Source organism: Chiloscyllium plagiosum, chromosome 26 (assembly GCF_004010195.1).
Source record: "Chiloscyllium plagiosum isolate BGI_BamShark_2017 chromosome 26, ASM401019v2, whole genome shotgun sequence".
Classification (NCBI taxonomy): Eukaryota; Metazoa; Chordata; class Chondrichthyes; order Orectolobiformes; family Hemiscylliidae; genus Chiloscyllium; species Chiloscyllium plagiosum.
This window is the reverse complement of record NC_057735.1, coordinates 16,880,599-16,899,128: the sequence shown is the minus strand read 5'-3', so window position 1 is coordinate 16,899,128 and position 18,530 is coordinate 16,880,599. Positions and strand designations below refer to the sequence as shown.

The following is an 18,530-nucleotide window of genomic DNA, read 5'->3' as shown; positions in this document are numbered from 1 at the left end:
GGAAGAGTATAGGTTAGATGTGCATCAGATTGTTTTTGCAGGCTGACGCAATATCGAGGGCTGAAGGCCCTGTACTACGCTGTCATGTTCTATGTTCTAACATGTTTTGCTAAGGTGGCAGAATCCAAGGCTAGAGGGCATAGGTTTAAGGTGAGAGGGGAAAGATTTAAAAGAGTGATATGTGTATGGAATGAGCTGCCAGAGGAAGTGTTGGAAGCAGGTACAATTACAATATGTAAAAGGCATTTGGATGAGTATGTGAATAGGAAGACTTTCGAGGGATATGGGCCGAATACTGGCAAATGGGACTAGGTCAGATTGGGATGTCTGGTCGGCATGGGTGAGTTGGGATTGAAAGGTCTGCTTCCATGCTGTATGACTCATTTTCCTATTGTCATGACAGTGGATCATGACCCAAATTATTGAACTTTTAAATATGACATTTGTATTTCTTTCAAAAATAAAGGCTAAGGATATAAATTCATTGGCTGTCCAGAATGTTCTTGTGTGGATTATCACAAGGAATTCTGGGATATTGCATCTTAAGAATGTTGAGGGAATTTTAGGCAGCATCACTTCAAATGGAGAGATGCCATTCAAAAACAAAGTGAACTGATCTCCCTTGGCAACAGGGGTAAATAGAGGCTGATTATCCCTTCTCAGCAGAAAACCATCTCCTGTGAGTTGTGTCCAGACTGCAGACATATTAGTTGAATGATAGTTGTGTGTGAAAGATATACCCTTATCTTCACAAAATACTCAAGTAATGGGGTTAAAAACCAAATGCAACTCCTGTTCTCTGCTAGCTAGCATGTGGCTTGAGTTTCATTGTGTTTGAGTGCTAAGAATGAACACAGTCAGAATGTCCATTGCTTTATTTATAGCTTTTTCTCTATTGCGCATTAAACTTTTGTTCTGCTCTGAAAGAACAACGAGGCCTCGTCTGAACATGTTCAGTAGATGACTACCAGTATGATCACTAACTGCAAAAATTGAGCTTATGATTTATCAGGCCAGGTTTTGTTCTGGGATTTGACTTGCCAGTATCACCATCAGCTATGATTGTAACAATTGCCTTTTCAATTGGTAATGTATCTAAGTAAGAACATGGCTATAAATCTGCTATTGGCATTTCAGGGAACATCTTACAGAAAGAATTTATCAACTTAGGAAGGAGGGGAAATCTATTCTAATAAAGTTTTACCTGTTTCAACATTTTAAAAAAAGTTGGCAATGGAGAACAGATTTAAATATGGAAATATCAGATAGAAAAGAATAACCATATTGCGGTCTAATGGAAAAAGTTGTAACTTATTCAGTGATCCTCCAGAAATTACATTTCTACATCAAACACATTTTTTTTATTTTTGAAAACAGTTGGATTACAACTGACAAGCCATGTACATATAAAGCAGTGAATGTGATTTGTCTGCTGAATTAAACAAGCAACAGTTCAGTAAAACACTCTGTATTACCAAGTGACACTATTCTTATGACAATGTCTAATAAGATTAACTGAATTTTAATGTCAATATGACATGCTGTTTTATTTGATCGACATTGGGGAGTAATAAGCTATTTCTTCAGGTGGGAAACTCACTGGATTAGGTGAAACATGGATTTTATACCCTATTCAATGTTACTTTTTGACTTCAATGTGAAGTTGTGTGGGGTGTAAAACCAGCATTGCACCCAATCCTGTCAGTTTCCTAACTGGTGAGATTGGTTAAAATCATCCCCATTGTGCAGTTTCACAAAATCCCTTCAATATTCCAGACAGTCTGACAAATCAAATGCACAGACCATTCACATCCTTTAAAGTCATTTTAACAAGAGCTTGAAATTTCCCTGCACTCAAATTGTATGATATTACCTGGCTGTTATTTGTAACTTGAGAAGATTCCTACTGAGCAGTTCAGCTTTCTCAAACATGGCACACAGCTGTATATCACCTTCAAATTCTTCTTAACACCAATTAACTCAGATTCAATTAGCAGAACAAGGAAGCAGAAAGGACAGTTCTCCTCCATTATGAGGACAGCCACTTACCTAAATGATATGCCCTGTCTCCTGGCTTGCACTCTGAATCTCTTAAAAAATTGTTTTCTTTAAAAAGGAATGCCCTCACAAGTACGTTCTAACAACTGATTTAACGCAACATTTTGGATTTCCTATTTGTGGTTGGCATGGAGAGATACATTTCTGTTCATTAGTATGTATGTTGTGGTTCTGTTCGCCGAGCTGGGAATTTGTGTTGCAGACGTTTCGTCCCCTGTCTAGGTGACATCCTCAGTGCTTGGAAGCCTCTTGTGAAGTGCTTCTGTGATGTTTCCTCTGGCATTTGTAGTGGTTTGAATCTGCCGCTTCTGGTTGTCAGTTCTAGCTGTCCGCTGGATTCAAACCACTACAAATGCCGGAGGAAACATCACAGAAGTGCTTCACAGGAGGCTCCCATGCACTGAGGATGCCACCTAGACAGGGGACGAAACGTCTGCAACACAAATTCCCAGCTCGGTGAACAGAACCACAACAACGAGCAGCCGAGCTACAAATCTTCTCACAAACTTTGAATTAGTATGTATCTTCATTCAATATTCTAAGTTGGTTATGGTCCATATTTATGGATGATTTTTCATGCATTAATTCAAATTCTTTCAGACAATAAGTCATTTTTCATTTAAGTTATTTAGTTTGGGGCCTTTCTTCCCACTGCCTACCTTCTCAAGAAGCACTGTTATCTATTTCTCTGTGGCAAAACCTGGATCAACAAATCAAATGATATAGTAGTTTTCTGTATTATCTTCCACTTGAATTCTCAATTATCTATACTATTGGCTTCCTAGAAGTGAATCACATCTCTTAGATTTCACATTTTGCCTTTCATTTTGCTTTGAGATTTTAATCCTTGTCCTTGGTTTTCCTATATGAACTTCTGTTTTGTATTCTAATGCTTATTTTTAATACTATTATGCTTCCTTCTCAGATAGCTGTTGTAAATGGTATGAAATACTTATTTCTTGTTTCTGTAATTACCTTCTACTTCCTAGAATTGAACATTTTGATGGTAGTTGAATTGGGAAAGTCAAAGTTTCTGGAATGCAGATGAAAAATGACTCTTGAATCACTGATGTAAAGATTAGCAATATTAGAAAATGGAAGACATGTTTTGTGGTAGTATTAAATAGGTATTGGTCAACAATAGCACAAGACAGAAACAATTTAATGCTCCCCTCACAATGGACTAACACTGTGCTGCAGTCCAGAGATTAGGAAAGCAGTTAAGAACAGTGTTTCTCTTTGAAATGAATTTTGACAAAATCTTTGCATTAGATTCATATCTAATGGTAATGGGGCTAAGGTTACCCAGAATCAGTTTGCGAGGGACTGTAAACACCTATTCAACAGAAGAAGTGTTCATGTGTATTGAGTTGAATTTCAAACCAATGTCTCAAAACAAAGATGCACTGTTCTACAAGGTGTTGGCACCCACCTCTACAATGCATTCATTCCTGGTCAATATATATATGGCTTTAGTTTGTTTAACACTTCCACAAGAATTAAAGCAACATTTGGCAATACGATACATCACGACTAGATCTGCAAGACTTAGCAGATTAATGTGTTTCATTTATTTACAAACCAGTAAAACATTCAAGTATTTCCTAACACCTAGATTTAAATTGTATTTAATCCCTTCTCTCTTAAATTGGCACTTCCATCATGAAAGCAATAGTTACTTGCAAAGTACTAGCTTGTGGGATTTTGCTGTTAAGTTCTGAATTTTCAATGGAAAATCAAAACCAGTTGATCTACATGATCTAATTGCTATTTGATGCCAGTAGTTATTTGTGTTGGAAATAGCAATTGGCTATTGTCTTTCTGAGTAAGCTTGAAGTATTCCAGGCATAATTGACACAGGATCTCTTCTACTGCATGCACCAATATTTAAAAGTGGCATCAATTCGAAAAATTACATATTTCACGTAGGAAGCATGCACCTCTTAACAGTCGTGAGTTTTATTAAACTTTTTGAGCACCGAATGTTGTGAGACCTTCAAAATTTGTATGACTTTCAAAATAACCATTTCTGTTGCCACAACTTTAAAAATATAAATCTGATTCCAAATGTTTAAGTAGAACTCTGGATCTTTATAAAGCTATGGAATATTTTTACATCTGCAGTATTTGCTGTTCTATTGTTTGATACACCAGTTAACATTTGAAAGTAAATTGCAATAATGGATAGGTTTAATAACACTGCAATGAAGAGTAAATTAACAAACCACAGATCCTAATGGGAATTCCTAACTCAGCCTGATCTGGAATTCATACAGCACACATTCTGTCAATTGAAAAGCATGCTGTAGCATACTCTCTCCAAGGATTTAACTGCAGTATTCTGACGTTAGGTTACATTTCTTGCAACAGACTCGAATATCAGAAAATGTGTACTGCCAGTAAGATAATACTGGACTCTAAAAAGTATGCTTATTTTACACAAAACAGTAGTGTTTCCATGTACAATATGTCTACAAATGCTACAGCCATATGTCTGGTCTGTCCCAGGCTGGGTACCTCACAGTAGTCCCTCTATCAAAGTTGAGATATTTATGATACACTGCTCTTTCCCTAAGTCTGAGTCTCTTGTAGCAGCTGTTGTCTCTCTTTTGACTGATCACTTGCAGCAATGCATCTTTAGTAGCAGATGCACCCTGCAGCAATGTCGTGCTTATACTTCGGCGACTCATCCGTGCAGCTGCTCCAGATCCAGATGGTGGTGGCAGTTCCTCCATGCACCAGATGGCTCTTCACTTCTCAGCCAGCACCCACCGAAAGGGTAACATTCACACAAAACCCAGTTGACCTCTCTGCTATGAGAACCCTGAGACTGGGCTCTGGTCCATACTGAACAGTCTTCCATTAGAAACCTGTGCAAGTACAAAACAAACAGTTTTGTTTTTAAAATTGTCAAAGAGTAAAACGGGAAAATATAAAGAAGAAAACTGTACAAGTCACAAAATCAACCAGTAATCAGTACTTTTCCATTGGACAGATCAGTGGTAATAAAAATATAGTGACTGAACTTCTAAGACGAAAATTGCTTTTATTTTTATGCTGAATGATACAATGCAGGAATGGATATAAAAGTTACCATGGATAATACTGTGCTGACAAAACTTGCCAAGGATACTACAGCTAAAGGGTCTTTCCATCATCTACTTTTAATATGGATTCCTAATCTCTAAAATTGGTTACACAAAAGGACTGCAGAGACTGCACTCTGCTGGATTCTGATGAAAGGTCAATGACCCAAAATGTTAACTTCTTACCTTTCTCCACTGGTACTGCCTGTCCTGCTGAGGATTCCTAGTATTTTCTGCTTTTATTGCTATAGAAACAATATTGAGCTCTTGAACTATTAGGTTAATTGTTCTTAAAAACCAAAAAAACAAAGTATTTCATCAGTGACTTCTGTGTTTTTAGTAGCTAAAGCAAGACTTTGTAACACCTAGAATACTATTCAGAATAATAGAAATTTTCTGACAAATATACCTCTTCCCAGACTATGCACTGTTTTGCCTGTACAACATTACAAATTATGTGTACAATGTCGCAAACTGCAATGGTTACTGTTAAGTTGATATAAGTATGTTGACATGAGAAAATATCAATTACATTTATCTTGGTGTGCAGAAATATACAACACAGGCTTGTGATAGCAAATTAAAGCACACTGTACGTGTATTAAGATTTGGCTAACAGATAGAAAACAGAAAGGAGAGAAAAATGGGTCATTCTCACATTGGCATGCTGTCCCTAGTGGGGTACTACAAGGACTAGTACTTGGACCCCATTATTAATGATGGCTCGGTATGGTGGCTCAGTGGTTAGCTGCCCCACAGCGCCAAGGACCCAGGTTCAATTCCAGCCTCGGACAACTGTTTGCATGGAGTTTGCACATTTTTCCTGTGTCCAAATATGTGCAGGCTAGATGGCTGCATGGGAAATGTGGAGTTTATAGGGATAGGGTGGGTCTGAGTGGTATGCTTCCCAGAGGGTCAGTATAGACTCCATCCATTGGGCGAATGGCCTGTTTTCATGCTATTGGGATTCTATTATTCTTTGACAAATATCAATGATAAAATAATATGGGGATCAAATGAAATATTTCCAAATTTGCAGATCATACAAAACTAAGCAGGAACATGTGATGCAAGGAAGATGTAAAGGAAGCTTGTGAGCAGGCAAGAACATGGCAGATGGAATATAATGTGAAAGACATGAGGTTACCTACTTTAGTAGGAAGAATAGATGTGCAGAATGTTTCTTAAATGGAGAAAGGTTGAAAAGTGCATAAGTGCAAAGGCACCTGGGTGACCTTGGCAATAAATTAATGAAGACTAACATGTAGTTGCAGCTAGCTCTTAGGAAGACCAATGCAACATTAGCCTTTATCACAAGTCTTGCTTCAATTGTGTAAAAACTTGGTTGGACCAACACCTGAAGTACTGTGTGCAGTTCTGGATCCTTCTCTCAAGAAAGATATTATTGCCATAGATGGAGACCAACAAAGAATCACCAGGTCTGTTCCTGGGATAGTAGATCTGTCCTATGAAGGGAGACTAGGCAAACTAGGCCTGTATTCGCTAGAGTTATGAAAAATGAGAGGTGATCTCTTTGAAACCTATAAAATACTTAAAGAGATAGACAGGGTAGATCCAGGTAAGATGTTTCTCCTGGAACCAGGAGGCACAATTAAAAATAATGAGGATGCCACTTAGGACTAAGTAGAGGAGAAATTTGTTTACTTTGAGAGCTGTGGAAGCTCAGTCTTTGAGTATATTTAAAGTCAACATGGATTTCTGATTACCAATAATGTAAAACTCACTGACGTGTTCTATCAGCCGTGATCATATTAAATGCTGGAGCAGATTTGACAGGCTGAATGGCCTACTCCTGTTCCTATGTACTAATAATGTGTAATTATTAAAAGGGAAATGCTAAGTTTTAAAATGCCCAAGGTTCTGAGGTAGAAATCATACCAAGTACAATGAGAAGGTAGCCAAATGGTTATTACTTTAAATACCTATTCCTAAGATATGTAATGAGTACGTGTCTCAATCTGAATTATTAGTGGATCGAGCTTTTATCACAATACATTGGATTGGATTATCAAATTCCCATTGCACCTAAGCGGAAAAAAAATGTATTCATTTCAAATTGTTTTTGTTCTTCCCAGATATTTGTGGTTAGTTATAAAATTTTAGGGCAAGTCAGCTGCAATCAAAGAAGATGCTGCAATTACTCCAAGCTCCAACAGAAAGTGATCTTTCTGTTCTCACCATATTTCAGAAATATTTTGTTAATATTCACTTATTTGCAAGGTTCATATATTCCAACTGTTGCAAGTTTATCGCAAGTGACCTGATCTTCCAGTCAAATACAGTCTTGGGCACAATTTCATGAGGATTCCGAAAGTTTGGGATTGTTAACGTGCATGTGCAAGACTGGACAGCTGACTGCAGAGTAAATCAGACATGCGACCTGCATGTTAGCTTGGCAAGCCTGAAGGTGCCTTGTACATAAGAATGAAGTAGTCGTCAATATTTTCACATTACTCATGATGTCTGAAATAGCCAGTTTCTTTTCAATAACTGACATAATTGCTTTCCTCTGTAATGAATGTTCACTGATATAACGAGCTTCAAAACTGTGTGTTCCTGTGACTTCATTAGCAGACTGCTAAGTTTAGAGACAAACAAGTACTTATCCTACTTTTCCATGAAAAAAAGGAACAAGGAGAATAATAAACAAAACAGCGAGAGTAGGTAAAGTCTGTCAGGTTGTACTTCCCAGGAAATAGTGAGGGCTGCAGATGCTGGAGATCAGGGTCGAAAAGTATGGTGCTGGAAAAGGTCAGGCAGCATCCGAGGATCAGGAGATTCAATGTTTTGAGCATGAGCTCTTCATAAGGAATGAGGGGGTGGCCCAAGGGGGCTGAGAGATAAATGAGGGGTTGGGGATGGTATCTGGGAATGCGATAGGTAGATGAAGGTGGGGGTGATGGTGATAGGTTGGACAGGAGGATGGAGCGGATAGAGGGGTATGTTGTTTAAAATAGGAAGGCATTAGAGGATTTTATGACTGGTATTGTTCATTTTGGAAAACATCATGCTTGATCTAAGTTCCTCTCTGCACTTAGTGCCCTACAGCTATTTAACTTATGAAAGTTCAGCATTTTTATGTTAGTGGTATCAGATTGTTTTCTTAGATTTGAGGTTTTATTTGGTTGTGTGAAAAGTTAACATTTTTCCTTTTAAATGGCAAACTTTTGATATAAAAAATATTTTAACATACAATTTTTTAAAACAGTGGGTTTTTATAACTAACTGATAACATTGTTAGAAGTTTAAAATTAATATTACAAGCTTTGACGTTAATCATGAAACTAGTTTTGATTGAAGAATCACATTGTTATCAATATTAGACACGTTTGTGATATTGTGGCAATTACATATAGTGTGTAATTCTTAAAGGCTCCCAAAGCAAAGACGTAAGCATTGCATTCAGATTAGAGGTTTCTAAAGGGCACACATATTAACTATCCACAAAACTATCCACAAAGTAATAGATGATTCTGCGAAATGGGATTTTAAACTCATACTAGTCATTAAAATCGAGTGGTTTCTGACAAATTATTCAACTTGTGCTAAACTATTTGTGCAAATTAAGCATCACAATACTTCACATTTAGTAACAAGCTTGTTGTCCAATAGACTAGATGAAATAGGCTAAAATTATTGTCCTTTCCCTTTTACCCATGCCCTCTCCTCACCAAGGCAGTAGCATTTCTTTTCTTAATCATTTATTGAATGGCGATATCTGGATGTTGCTGCAAGATCCATATAAACCTAAATTTTGTGTTCTAAGAGAGTTTCCAGAGAGGTGAACAAGTGGAGTACTGTCTGTGGTATTCGCTTTGGTAATAGACTGAGCTGTGAAATTCTTTGCTCTGAACCGATCCTTTCTCAAATCCACACAACCATCATGGACCCCGAGCTGGTTGCTGGATTCTGCTGCAAATAAAGAATGGTTTGGCTCCCCTATCTGAAGTGTCTTGAGTAAATTTTCAACCTTGGCCAAATTGTCAACTTCCCTTTTGCACAATTGAATGGCCAATTGTTCACCATAATTCATTCTGGCTTCACAGTGTAACTGAGAACCTTTCCTGTTCTCTTCCATTATTCTATGGACTGGATCATCAACTTTGACAACTTCTGCCTTGGTGCTATCTGTCTGGTCTTCCAGCAGGCCTACTGTATCACTGCAGCCTGACTTAACCTTCAGATTCCTGGTCAAGACGTTCCGGGGGACTCTGTTTTGAGAACACCAAGGGACAGTTATCTTATTTTTCTGTTGTTTCTGTATGGGCTGAGGTGTCCTGGGATTTGGGGTGTGGTGAACTCGGTTACTTTTGCTGCTGTTCTTTAATGTTTTTCCACCAAGGAATCGATTTATAACTTTAGACTTTTTGGAACGAAGTGGTGTCCCAGGAGAGCAAGATTCATTGTTACCTGCAAAAACAGAGAAGTATTTTATACGTTACTCGTTGCTCTTTCAGGTGCAATTTATAATTTGATTTTTCAACTCATTCTTTCTAGGTGAAATACACATAATCTTTACAAGTCTAAAATAAATTAAAAGGATTAGTTGGATTGAACTCATAATGACACAGAGGAGCGGCAGGTGACATTAACATCAGGATGGGCCAAATGCCCTTGTTTCCAAGCTGCATATTTTATGAGCTACCAAGTGTTACTAGTCACTAGCTATTATCTGAGATTATGGTGTCATCTTTCATGGGATGTGGGTGTTGCTACCTGTCCCCAATCCCTAATGTGGCTTTCTGGGTCATTCCAGGGGCAGTTGAGAGTCAATCACATTGCTGTGGACCTGGTGTCACTTGTCGGCCTGAAGGACATGAGTGAACTAGATGTGCTGTTGTGACAATTGATGGTGCTTTCATGGTCACCATTACCAAGGTTAGTTTTCAATTTCTGATTTTTCAATTCCACATGGAATTTAAATTCCACATGTAAAATAGCTTGCTCTTGGAATTACTAGTCCAGTGATATTACGTTTTCATAACTGTGTTTTCGGTGCTGGATACTTCAAATGGGTTCTGGTCAATTCTCTTAAAGTTGGATGATCCAGTAAGCGTTGGCTTTCACCTTTAAAGGCCAACAGGATACTTAGATCAAAAGCAGAAATTGCTGGCCTGGCAGCATCTGTGGACAGAAAGCAGAGTTAACACTTCTTCAGAATTGACTTGGACATGGACTTGTCTCCCCAGAGCTATGTCGACCTTCCACCACAGCACGACTAATGCACTCAAGGCACTCAGCATACCAGCTAGGCCAACATGTGGATGATCTGTTCCTCTTTTCATAAAGGGGATGAGGAGCATGGGCCATTATTATCAGAAGCAACTGGGGATAGTGAAGGAGTTGGACTTCAGGGTGAATTCCAGGAAAGTCAGGCCAAAGTAAACTTTCTGCGTTTCACCATCCAAGCGCTACACAGAGGAGGCAAGGAGGAAGACAGCACAGGAGGTAGCACTGCTGAAGCACATTATCAGGGCCAGATCTTCCCTGGAGCTCATAAGGTACAACCGTGATTTCATTGAGGGCTACGTCACCACAGCAATCTCTGTGCTCCAGCTCTTCCGAAAGGGACTCAGGCAAAACCTGAGGCAGTGTTCAGGCAGTGTTCAATCATCTCAAGAAGGACATCCAAATGGCACCAGCACTGTGAGTGATTAGTGAACAGGGGAGAATTATTTTCTTCAAAACAGTTTGCAGCAGAGATAGCATGGGTGCAGCATTGGTCCAGGAGGGGCATAGCAATCTAAGTTAAAAAACTGTGGTCCCACTAGTATGCCTCTGGATCATTACTCCAGGCCTCTGGGTTACTAGTCCAGTACAGTCATAGAGTCATAGAGATATATAGCACGGAAACAGACACTCCGGTCCAACCCCCTGTCCATGCCGACCAGATATCCCGATCCAAGCTAGTCCCAGCTGCCAGCACCTGGCCCATATCCCTCCAAACCCTTCCTATTCACAAATCCAACCAAATGACTTTTAAATGATGGAATTGTTCTAGCCTCCAGCACTTCCTCTGGCAGCTCATTCCATACACGTACCACCCTCTGTGTGAAGAAAGTTGCTCCTTAGGTCTCTTTTATATCTTTCCCCTCTCACCCTAAACCTATGCCCTCTAGTCCTCGAATCGCCCACCCCAGGGAAAAGACTTTGTCTATTTATCCTATCCATGCCGCTTATGATTTTGTAAACCTCTATAAGGTCACCCCTCAGCCTCCGACGCTCCAGGGAAAATAGCCCAGCCTGTTCAGCCTCTCCCTATAGCTCAAATCCTCCAACGCTGGCAACATCCTTGTACATCTTTTCTGAACCCTTTCAAGTTTCACAACATCTTTCTGAAAGGAAGGAGACCAGAATTGCACGCAATATTCCAACAGTGGCCTAACCAATGTCCTGTACAGCCGCAACATGACCTCCCAACTCCTGTACTCAGTACTCTGACCAATAAAGGAAAGCATACCAAACACCTTCTTCACTATCCTATCTACGTGCAACTCCACTTTCAAGGAGCTATGAACCTGCACTCCAAGGTGTCTTTGTTCAGCAACACTCCCTAGGACCTTACCATTAAGTGTATAAGTCCTGCTAAGATTTGCTTTCCCAAAATGTAGCACCTTGCATTTATCTGAATTAAATTTAATCTGCCACTTCCCAGGCCATTGGTCCATCTATCAAATCCCACTGTAATCTGAGGTAACCTTCTTCACTGTCCATTTCACTGTCCAATTTTGGTGTAATCTGCAAACTTACTAACTATACCTCTTATGCTTATATCCAAGTCATTTATATAAATGACAAAAAGAAGTGGGCCTAGTATCGATCCTTGTGGCACTCCACTGGTCACAGGCCTCCAGTCTGAATAACAACCCTCCACCACCATCCTCTGTCTTCTACATTTGAGCCAGTTCTGTATCCAAAAGGCTAGTTCTTCCTGTATTCCATGAGATCTAACCTTGCTAACCAGTCTCCTACGGGGAACCTTGACGAATGCCTTACTGAAGTCCACATAGATCACATCTACTGCTCTGCCCTGATCAATCCTTTGTTACCTCTTCAAAAAACTCAATCAAGTTTGTGAGACACTGGTACTACTATGCCATTGTTTCAATCATATGGATTATATGGTTATTTTGTATCTTAGTTACATCTTTGAAATAACATTTTGTAAGCATTGATAGTTGCTAGGTATATAACACCTTACCATGTCTGGGAGTTAGGTACTGGTTTTGTTGCTGTCTCTTGGTCATTTTTGAGTACTGTTGCTTCAACACGGGTGTATGCGTTGCTGTGTACTCTGTGTTGTTTACTGCTATTTGAGGCTGTGATACACTCTCAGCAATTGTGGCTGGAACAGTCTTTCCCACATTACAGCTGCTTTTTCGCTTTTCATTTTGAGCTGGAAAAAGGCATAGGGCCAAAACACACAAAAATAATTGCCTTATTATTTTTCCCCTTGAACATACACAATTTTATTAAATTATCAGTATTGTAAAACATAAAATATTTGTATGTCAGACATTTGCACTTAGGACATGTCTGTCATTCCTCAAACTTAACAGTCCCGGCAAAGGGTGTTGATTCACACCAATCTAAATGTTTCCGTTGTTTCCTCCTGAGACACACTGTGGTACTTTGGATTGAATTGCCCAAAACCAGGTTATTGTCCAACAGGTTCATTTGGAAGTAACAGCAATCTAGGTTTGTTCAATACCTCATATCAGTTGTATGACATTTTGATCTTTTACTACAACTTCTGTGCCCTACGATCCTGTCCCACTAGCTACCTGACAAGGGAGCAGCGCTCCGAAAGCTTGTACTTCCAAATAAACCTGTTGAAATATAACCTGGTGTTGTGTGATTTTTAACTTGATTGAACTGGACATTCAAAAACCAAATCACTCAATATCACATATTCTCAAAGGTGTTAGACAATACAGGATGCTGAAATCAATATGAACACTCCCCCTTTACTTGCAAGGGATTTGGAACTTGAGCAAAATCAAATAGGGAGAAAACCACGTTTTCTGTCTGCTGTCGAAAATCAGCAAAGTCTGCACACAATTCCACCAGATATTGATCGAGCCAGCACTTCACTGGTCAATAAGCCAATCCTGAGTCAGCTGCAAGACAACAAGGGACCAACAGTCTTGAAAGCAGATGACTGCAACAGAGAGAAGAACCTGTTCTAACTGTAAGTTCACCTGAGAATCAACCTCCTAGACACTCCATTACAAGAAAACATTACTGCCTGCTAAGAATCCTTCACTTTATAGAATCCTTGCTTTAACTTGTCAGAGCAATCCAATAAGGCTGGCCTATGGGATTTGGGTGATGGTAAACTAGAAACTGTGATAATTAGGAAATGTAACAGCACATTACTTTCATGTGTATGTCCGACAGCGTGTGAAATAGTGTTAAATTTAGGGTAAATGTGTGAGAATAAATCACCTTTAGTTTAAAAGTTGCTGCTGCAATTATTTAATTGGAATATGCACACTTGGGTAGCTGGCAGTGTATTGGTAATGTCTCTGCACAAATGATCCAGAACCCAGGATGATGTTCTTGTAACATGGGTTCAAGTCCCACCATGACATATGGGAAATTTTGAATTTGCTTAAAAAAAATCTGGAATTAAAAGCTAGTCTCTGCAAACTATGTATTTACTTTCAAATGTCAAAAAAAAACTCTGCTTCCCCTTGCCCTTTAGATAAAGTTGTCCTCACCCGGTCTGGTCCATATGTGACTCCAAACTCACAGCAATGTGGTTGATTCCTATCTGAACGTTGAAATACCAGGTAAGGCAACCAATTATACCAAATTGCTACAAGGTCTAAAGAAAGGAAAGAAACTAGATTGGCCACACAACATAGGTCTAGGCACCGGACACAGCAATGGCAAACTCAACCCTACAAAATCATTCTTACTAATGTCTAGGGGCGTGTGGCAAAATTGTGAGCGCTGTTCAATCAACAACTTGACATAGTCATAATCATGGAATCACAGCTTACACACAATGTCCAAGACAACACCAAAATCGTCCCTGGGTGTGTCCTGCCCCACGACAGGAAAGAATGATCAGATGTGGTGACACAATGCATTCCAGTCAGGATGGAGTTGCCTTAGGAGTCAACAACATTGACTCTGTTCTGCATGAAGTCCTGCAGCATCAAGCCAAACATCAAGAAGGAAAAGTCTTACTGGTTACCCTTACTGCTTCCCCTTGGCTAATTAATCAATACTTCTCCATGTTGAACACAAACTTGGAGGAAGCACTGAGAGTGGTAGGGGAAAGAATGTACTCTGGGTGGGGGCTTCAATGTCCATCATCAAGATGGGCTCAACAGCAACATGAATGGCCCAGCTGGCTGAGTCCTGAAAGTGACTGTATCAGTAGGACAGACATATCTGTGGCAGGCAGATTGGTGAACATGAGATCAAGTATGGTTTTCCCTCTTTTTGGTTCCCTCAAAACCCTGCAGCAGACCCAGTACAGCAACAATGTTTGTCCAGCCCTTGTGGACAGCTTCACGTTAAGGGTATCCTCCTTCGTCTTGTGTGGTACTATCACTGTGCTAATTGGACAGACTTCAAACTGAACTAGCAACTTGAAATAGACATCCAAAAGGAGTTACAGGCTATCTGCAGCTGCAGAACTGTTCCATCACAAATCTCGCCTCATGGCTTGGCATATTCCCCACTTAAACATTACCACCAAACCAGCAGAAATCCTGGTTCAATGACAAGCGCAGGTGGACACGTCAGCAGCTGTACTAGGCATATCTAAAAGTGAGGTGTCAACCCGGAGAACCGACATCAGGCCACTTGTTTGCCAAACAGCAAAAGCAGGATGCAATAATTAGAGCTAACGGATCAACACAACAACAGGTCAGATCTAAGGTCTGCATTTCTGCCTCATCCAGCTGTAAATGGTGGCGGAAAATTAAACAACTCATTGGAGGAAGAGGCTCCTCTGCCAGATTAGTTGTTTATAGTCAACATTCTGATGCCTGATTTAACCCAGGGTCTCTTTCCTTTTAAGATGTTTCAGATTATTTCCCCCATCTCCCCAGTCTATTCTCAGCAATGGTATGTTTTCCACCAAACTCCAATCACTTATTATAAAATAAAATCAGTTCAATGTTTGATGCAACACTCTCACACTGCCTTGCTCAGGTAACTCAGTCTGAAAAAGCATTTCCAGAAATGCTGATAATAATGACCGTCCACTATGACACTAGATGTTCCCCATGGTTTACTTGATCTTTAATTCTGATATTCTGTGGTCTTCATTTCCCTTCTCTTATCCTCCTCAGACTTTCTCCGTATGATCACCTCAGTAACACCCCTGAAGAGTCCTGGTCTTTTACCTGTTTTCTGACAGTGTAATGGATTATGTGCCCGGGGGCAGCCCACTGCAGAAAGGAAAGTGTCAATTCCATGAATTTCATTTGATGCTTTTCCCTTGCACTGAGCTTCCTTCAACTGATGGCTTTAAGTAAAAACAAAAGAAGATCAAATCAAATTACTGCAGTGGAAGAACTTGAAATTAAGAAGTGTACACTTTTTAGCACATTGGAAAAATACCTTGAGGCATCGACCCTTGCTTGGAATGAGGAAGGACTGTACTTCTCTCTCAGTTCAACCACTTGTGGGAAGGGAAAAGTTTCCATTGAATACACAGCCTGCAAGATACATAACAATGCCATTACATGTATAAAACCACAAAATAATTCCAGTTTATGAATTCTAAGCATCGGGGTGGCTGTATCATTTGACTGGTGATGTCTCTGAACCAGCAAATAAAGTACATTTACAAAATCCTGTTGTTGCTATTTAAATGCAAGAGGGCCATGAGTTATTGTTGTAGAGTCATACAGCACAGAAACAGACCCTTCGGTCCAACTCGTCCATGCTGACCCAAGCTTAACTAATCCCTGTCAAAAAGAAGTCAGCACGACTGTAAAAGGCATTCATATGGGAAAAGCACTGGCTATAAAAATGTATTTTCATTTGATCAATGACAAAGTCAATCATTGTAGACTTTTTTTAGTGTTATCTTTAACGTTCACCAGAGGTATATCTGCATTTCCTGCAGACTGCCTGCTCTTTGGTGGCTTCCAAGTGATCAGGAATAACAGGAGCAACCTGAAGGATTGGTTTCCATATGGAAGCACACCATCTCCCATACCAAAAAGCAGGCTGTGGCTTTGGGATTGGAGTGTTCCCAGGTGTTCTTCACTCCCAACTCATTAAACTAAAACTGGGTGTTCCTCTATCCCAAGTCATTAATCTAAAACAAGTAATAAAATGATGTGACTGCAGCCTGATTTAAATGAAATGTAAAATATATAAATAGCAACATAAGTAAATGTATAATATAATTAAACAGCTAACTCAAAAGAATTAACCAGTTCTGAGGAAAGGTCACTCAACCCGAAACATTAACTCTGATTTCTCTTCACAGACGTTGCCAGAGCTTTTCCAGCAATTTTTATCTCAAAAGGGTTAATGACGGGAAATGCCAAGGCTGTGGCATGTTGGAGCTCCTAAACATCACTGTAATCCAGGACAATGTGACTGCATTTTTCTCTCTCTAACCTCTTGGATGCCATTTTCTCTCTCTCTTTAATGGCCTGATGCAGTGATTACTTGCTGTAAGAGTTTGAAGTTTAAGGTGCTTTGGCTCAGAGCTTATGAGCTGGAGGCTGAACAACAGGCACCACAAGCCATCAGGGAGGAGAAAAATTACCTGGACTTAAGTGGGAATGTGGAATTTGAAACTGAAACAGACCAGCCATGATCTTATCAAATGGTGGAATGTTTTCAAGCAGCCAAATGGTCTATTTCTGTTCCTGTTTCACATGTTTATATAAAGGGAACCTGGAGTCATTGTGGTTGGAATAGGTTGCTGTAATATTTCCACCCCTCTTGCAGTATCTTGACATTAGAAACTGTTCCTTAGCTAACCAAATCAGTCCACAGGCCTTTGCCAACATTGAACAAAAAAAAAAATCCAATTAACTGTGGATATTAGAAATCAGTAACAAAAACTGAAATTGCTGGGAAAACTCAGATGTGCAAAAAGGTCCCTGGATCTGAAACATTAACTCTGTTTTCTCTCCACACCTGCTGAGTTTTCACAGCAATTTCTGCCTTTGTCAATACTGTTCTTAAGAAGCTGGAAGGAGAGATTCCACCACCATTCCACCAGGTGCTGGAAGTTCCAGTACACATTTCCCTGTTTGAGACTTACCAACCAGACAACTACAAACAGGTGCATGATTAACAGGTTCAAATGTGCATGAGGACAAAATGTGCAAGTCCAGTTTGGTGTCTGCATTCACTTCCTCCATCGCCAATCTGGACAAATTGTTAGGGTTTGAGGTGATATCCAGCAGTTGTTCAAGAGGAATTTCCCTTATTCATATGGGTACATTCCAAGGGATCCAGGCTTTATGGCATCACCAAGATTGGGGACAGGATCAGTCAGGTCTCCAGGAGTCATGTGATCAGTGACACTTGTTGCTTTATTCCAGAGACATGTCCTCTCTGCACATTTTCCAGGGTGGCAGTAGGGCTCCCCACACTGGATGCACCCCGTGAATTTCCAAAACTCCAGGATCACTCCAGAATTCCTTACCGTTACCTGACTCCGCTTCACTGGGATCATCACACTGACACTTCAGGTTCTGCAACATTAATGATTGAGATGCCAGGCTCCACAGGATCCACCAGAAATTTGGCATCAAGAAATTCCCCTTCCTCTTCAGTGAACCCTTTCATGAGGTTTCCCCCCAAAGCCACTGGTTCAACAGTACGAATGTGGCCTCTGTGTCTTGCCTTGCTGATCCTATGGGGTCTAGGGCCCCACACATCCTGTATCTTATTCTGGTCTATGATTTTTGGAGGAATACTCTTGTGTTAAACTGAAGGTCAGTCCTGTCAGGCTTGCAATCAATCACTATTTTTCTCCCATTTTTCTCTGTCTGTCCACTTGGATGCCATTTGCTCCATCTCTCGCACTCTCTTTTTAATGGCCAGATGCAGTGATTACCTGCTGGGTGGAGTTGCAGGTAATTTGCTCCAAGTCATATCACAGTGAAATAAGAATATCACACAAAAATGCACATTCCCCTTTACTTAAATCATGCTCCCCACTTGGCAGCCCTTTAGCTGGTGCTGCTTGAACGAGACATAGATTTTCATTTTTTATTGATTCTGGATAAACTGTTGCTAACAACTTCAGCCACTCCCTGGAACTAGCTGACTGTGAAAGCAATTCAGGAAACAATTTACAGGTATTCAAGTGTGCTTGAAGCAAAATATCCAAATGATAGTACAGTTCTGCTGCCTCGTGAGTGAGTC

General features: G+C 40.0%; 1 protein-coding gene across 9 annotated transcripts in view; it reads right to left on the bottom strand.

Annotated features, from left to right (window-relative positions):
* Positions 1-2,499: 2,499 nt before the first annotated feature.
* Positions 2,500-18,530, bottom strand: part of LOC122563144 (TBC1 domain family member 30-like) — a 93,279-nt gene continuing 77,248 nt past the window's right edge. For 8 of the 9 annotated variants that reach the window (XM_043716603.1, XM_043716604.1, XM_043716610.1 and 5 more), the window contains 5 exons: positions 15,750-15,847; positions 15,533-15,654; positions 12,367-12,561; positions 8,837-9,575; positions 2,500-4,928 (listed from right to left, as the gene is read on the bottom strand). In XM_043716603.1, the coding sequence (XP_043572538.1) occupies positions 8,863-9,575; positions 12,367-12,561; positions 15,533-15,654; positions 15,750-15,847 (1,128 nt within the window). In that variant the 3' untranslated portion in view covers positions 2,500-4,928; positions 8,837-8,862. Of the gene's footprint in view, positions 4,929-8,836; positions 9,576-10,139; positions 10,290-12,366; positions 12,562-15,532; positions 15,655-15,749; positions 15,848-18,530 lie in introns of those variants that run through there. The other variant, XM_043716611.1, reaches the window with a different exon arrangement.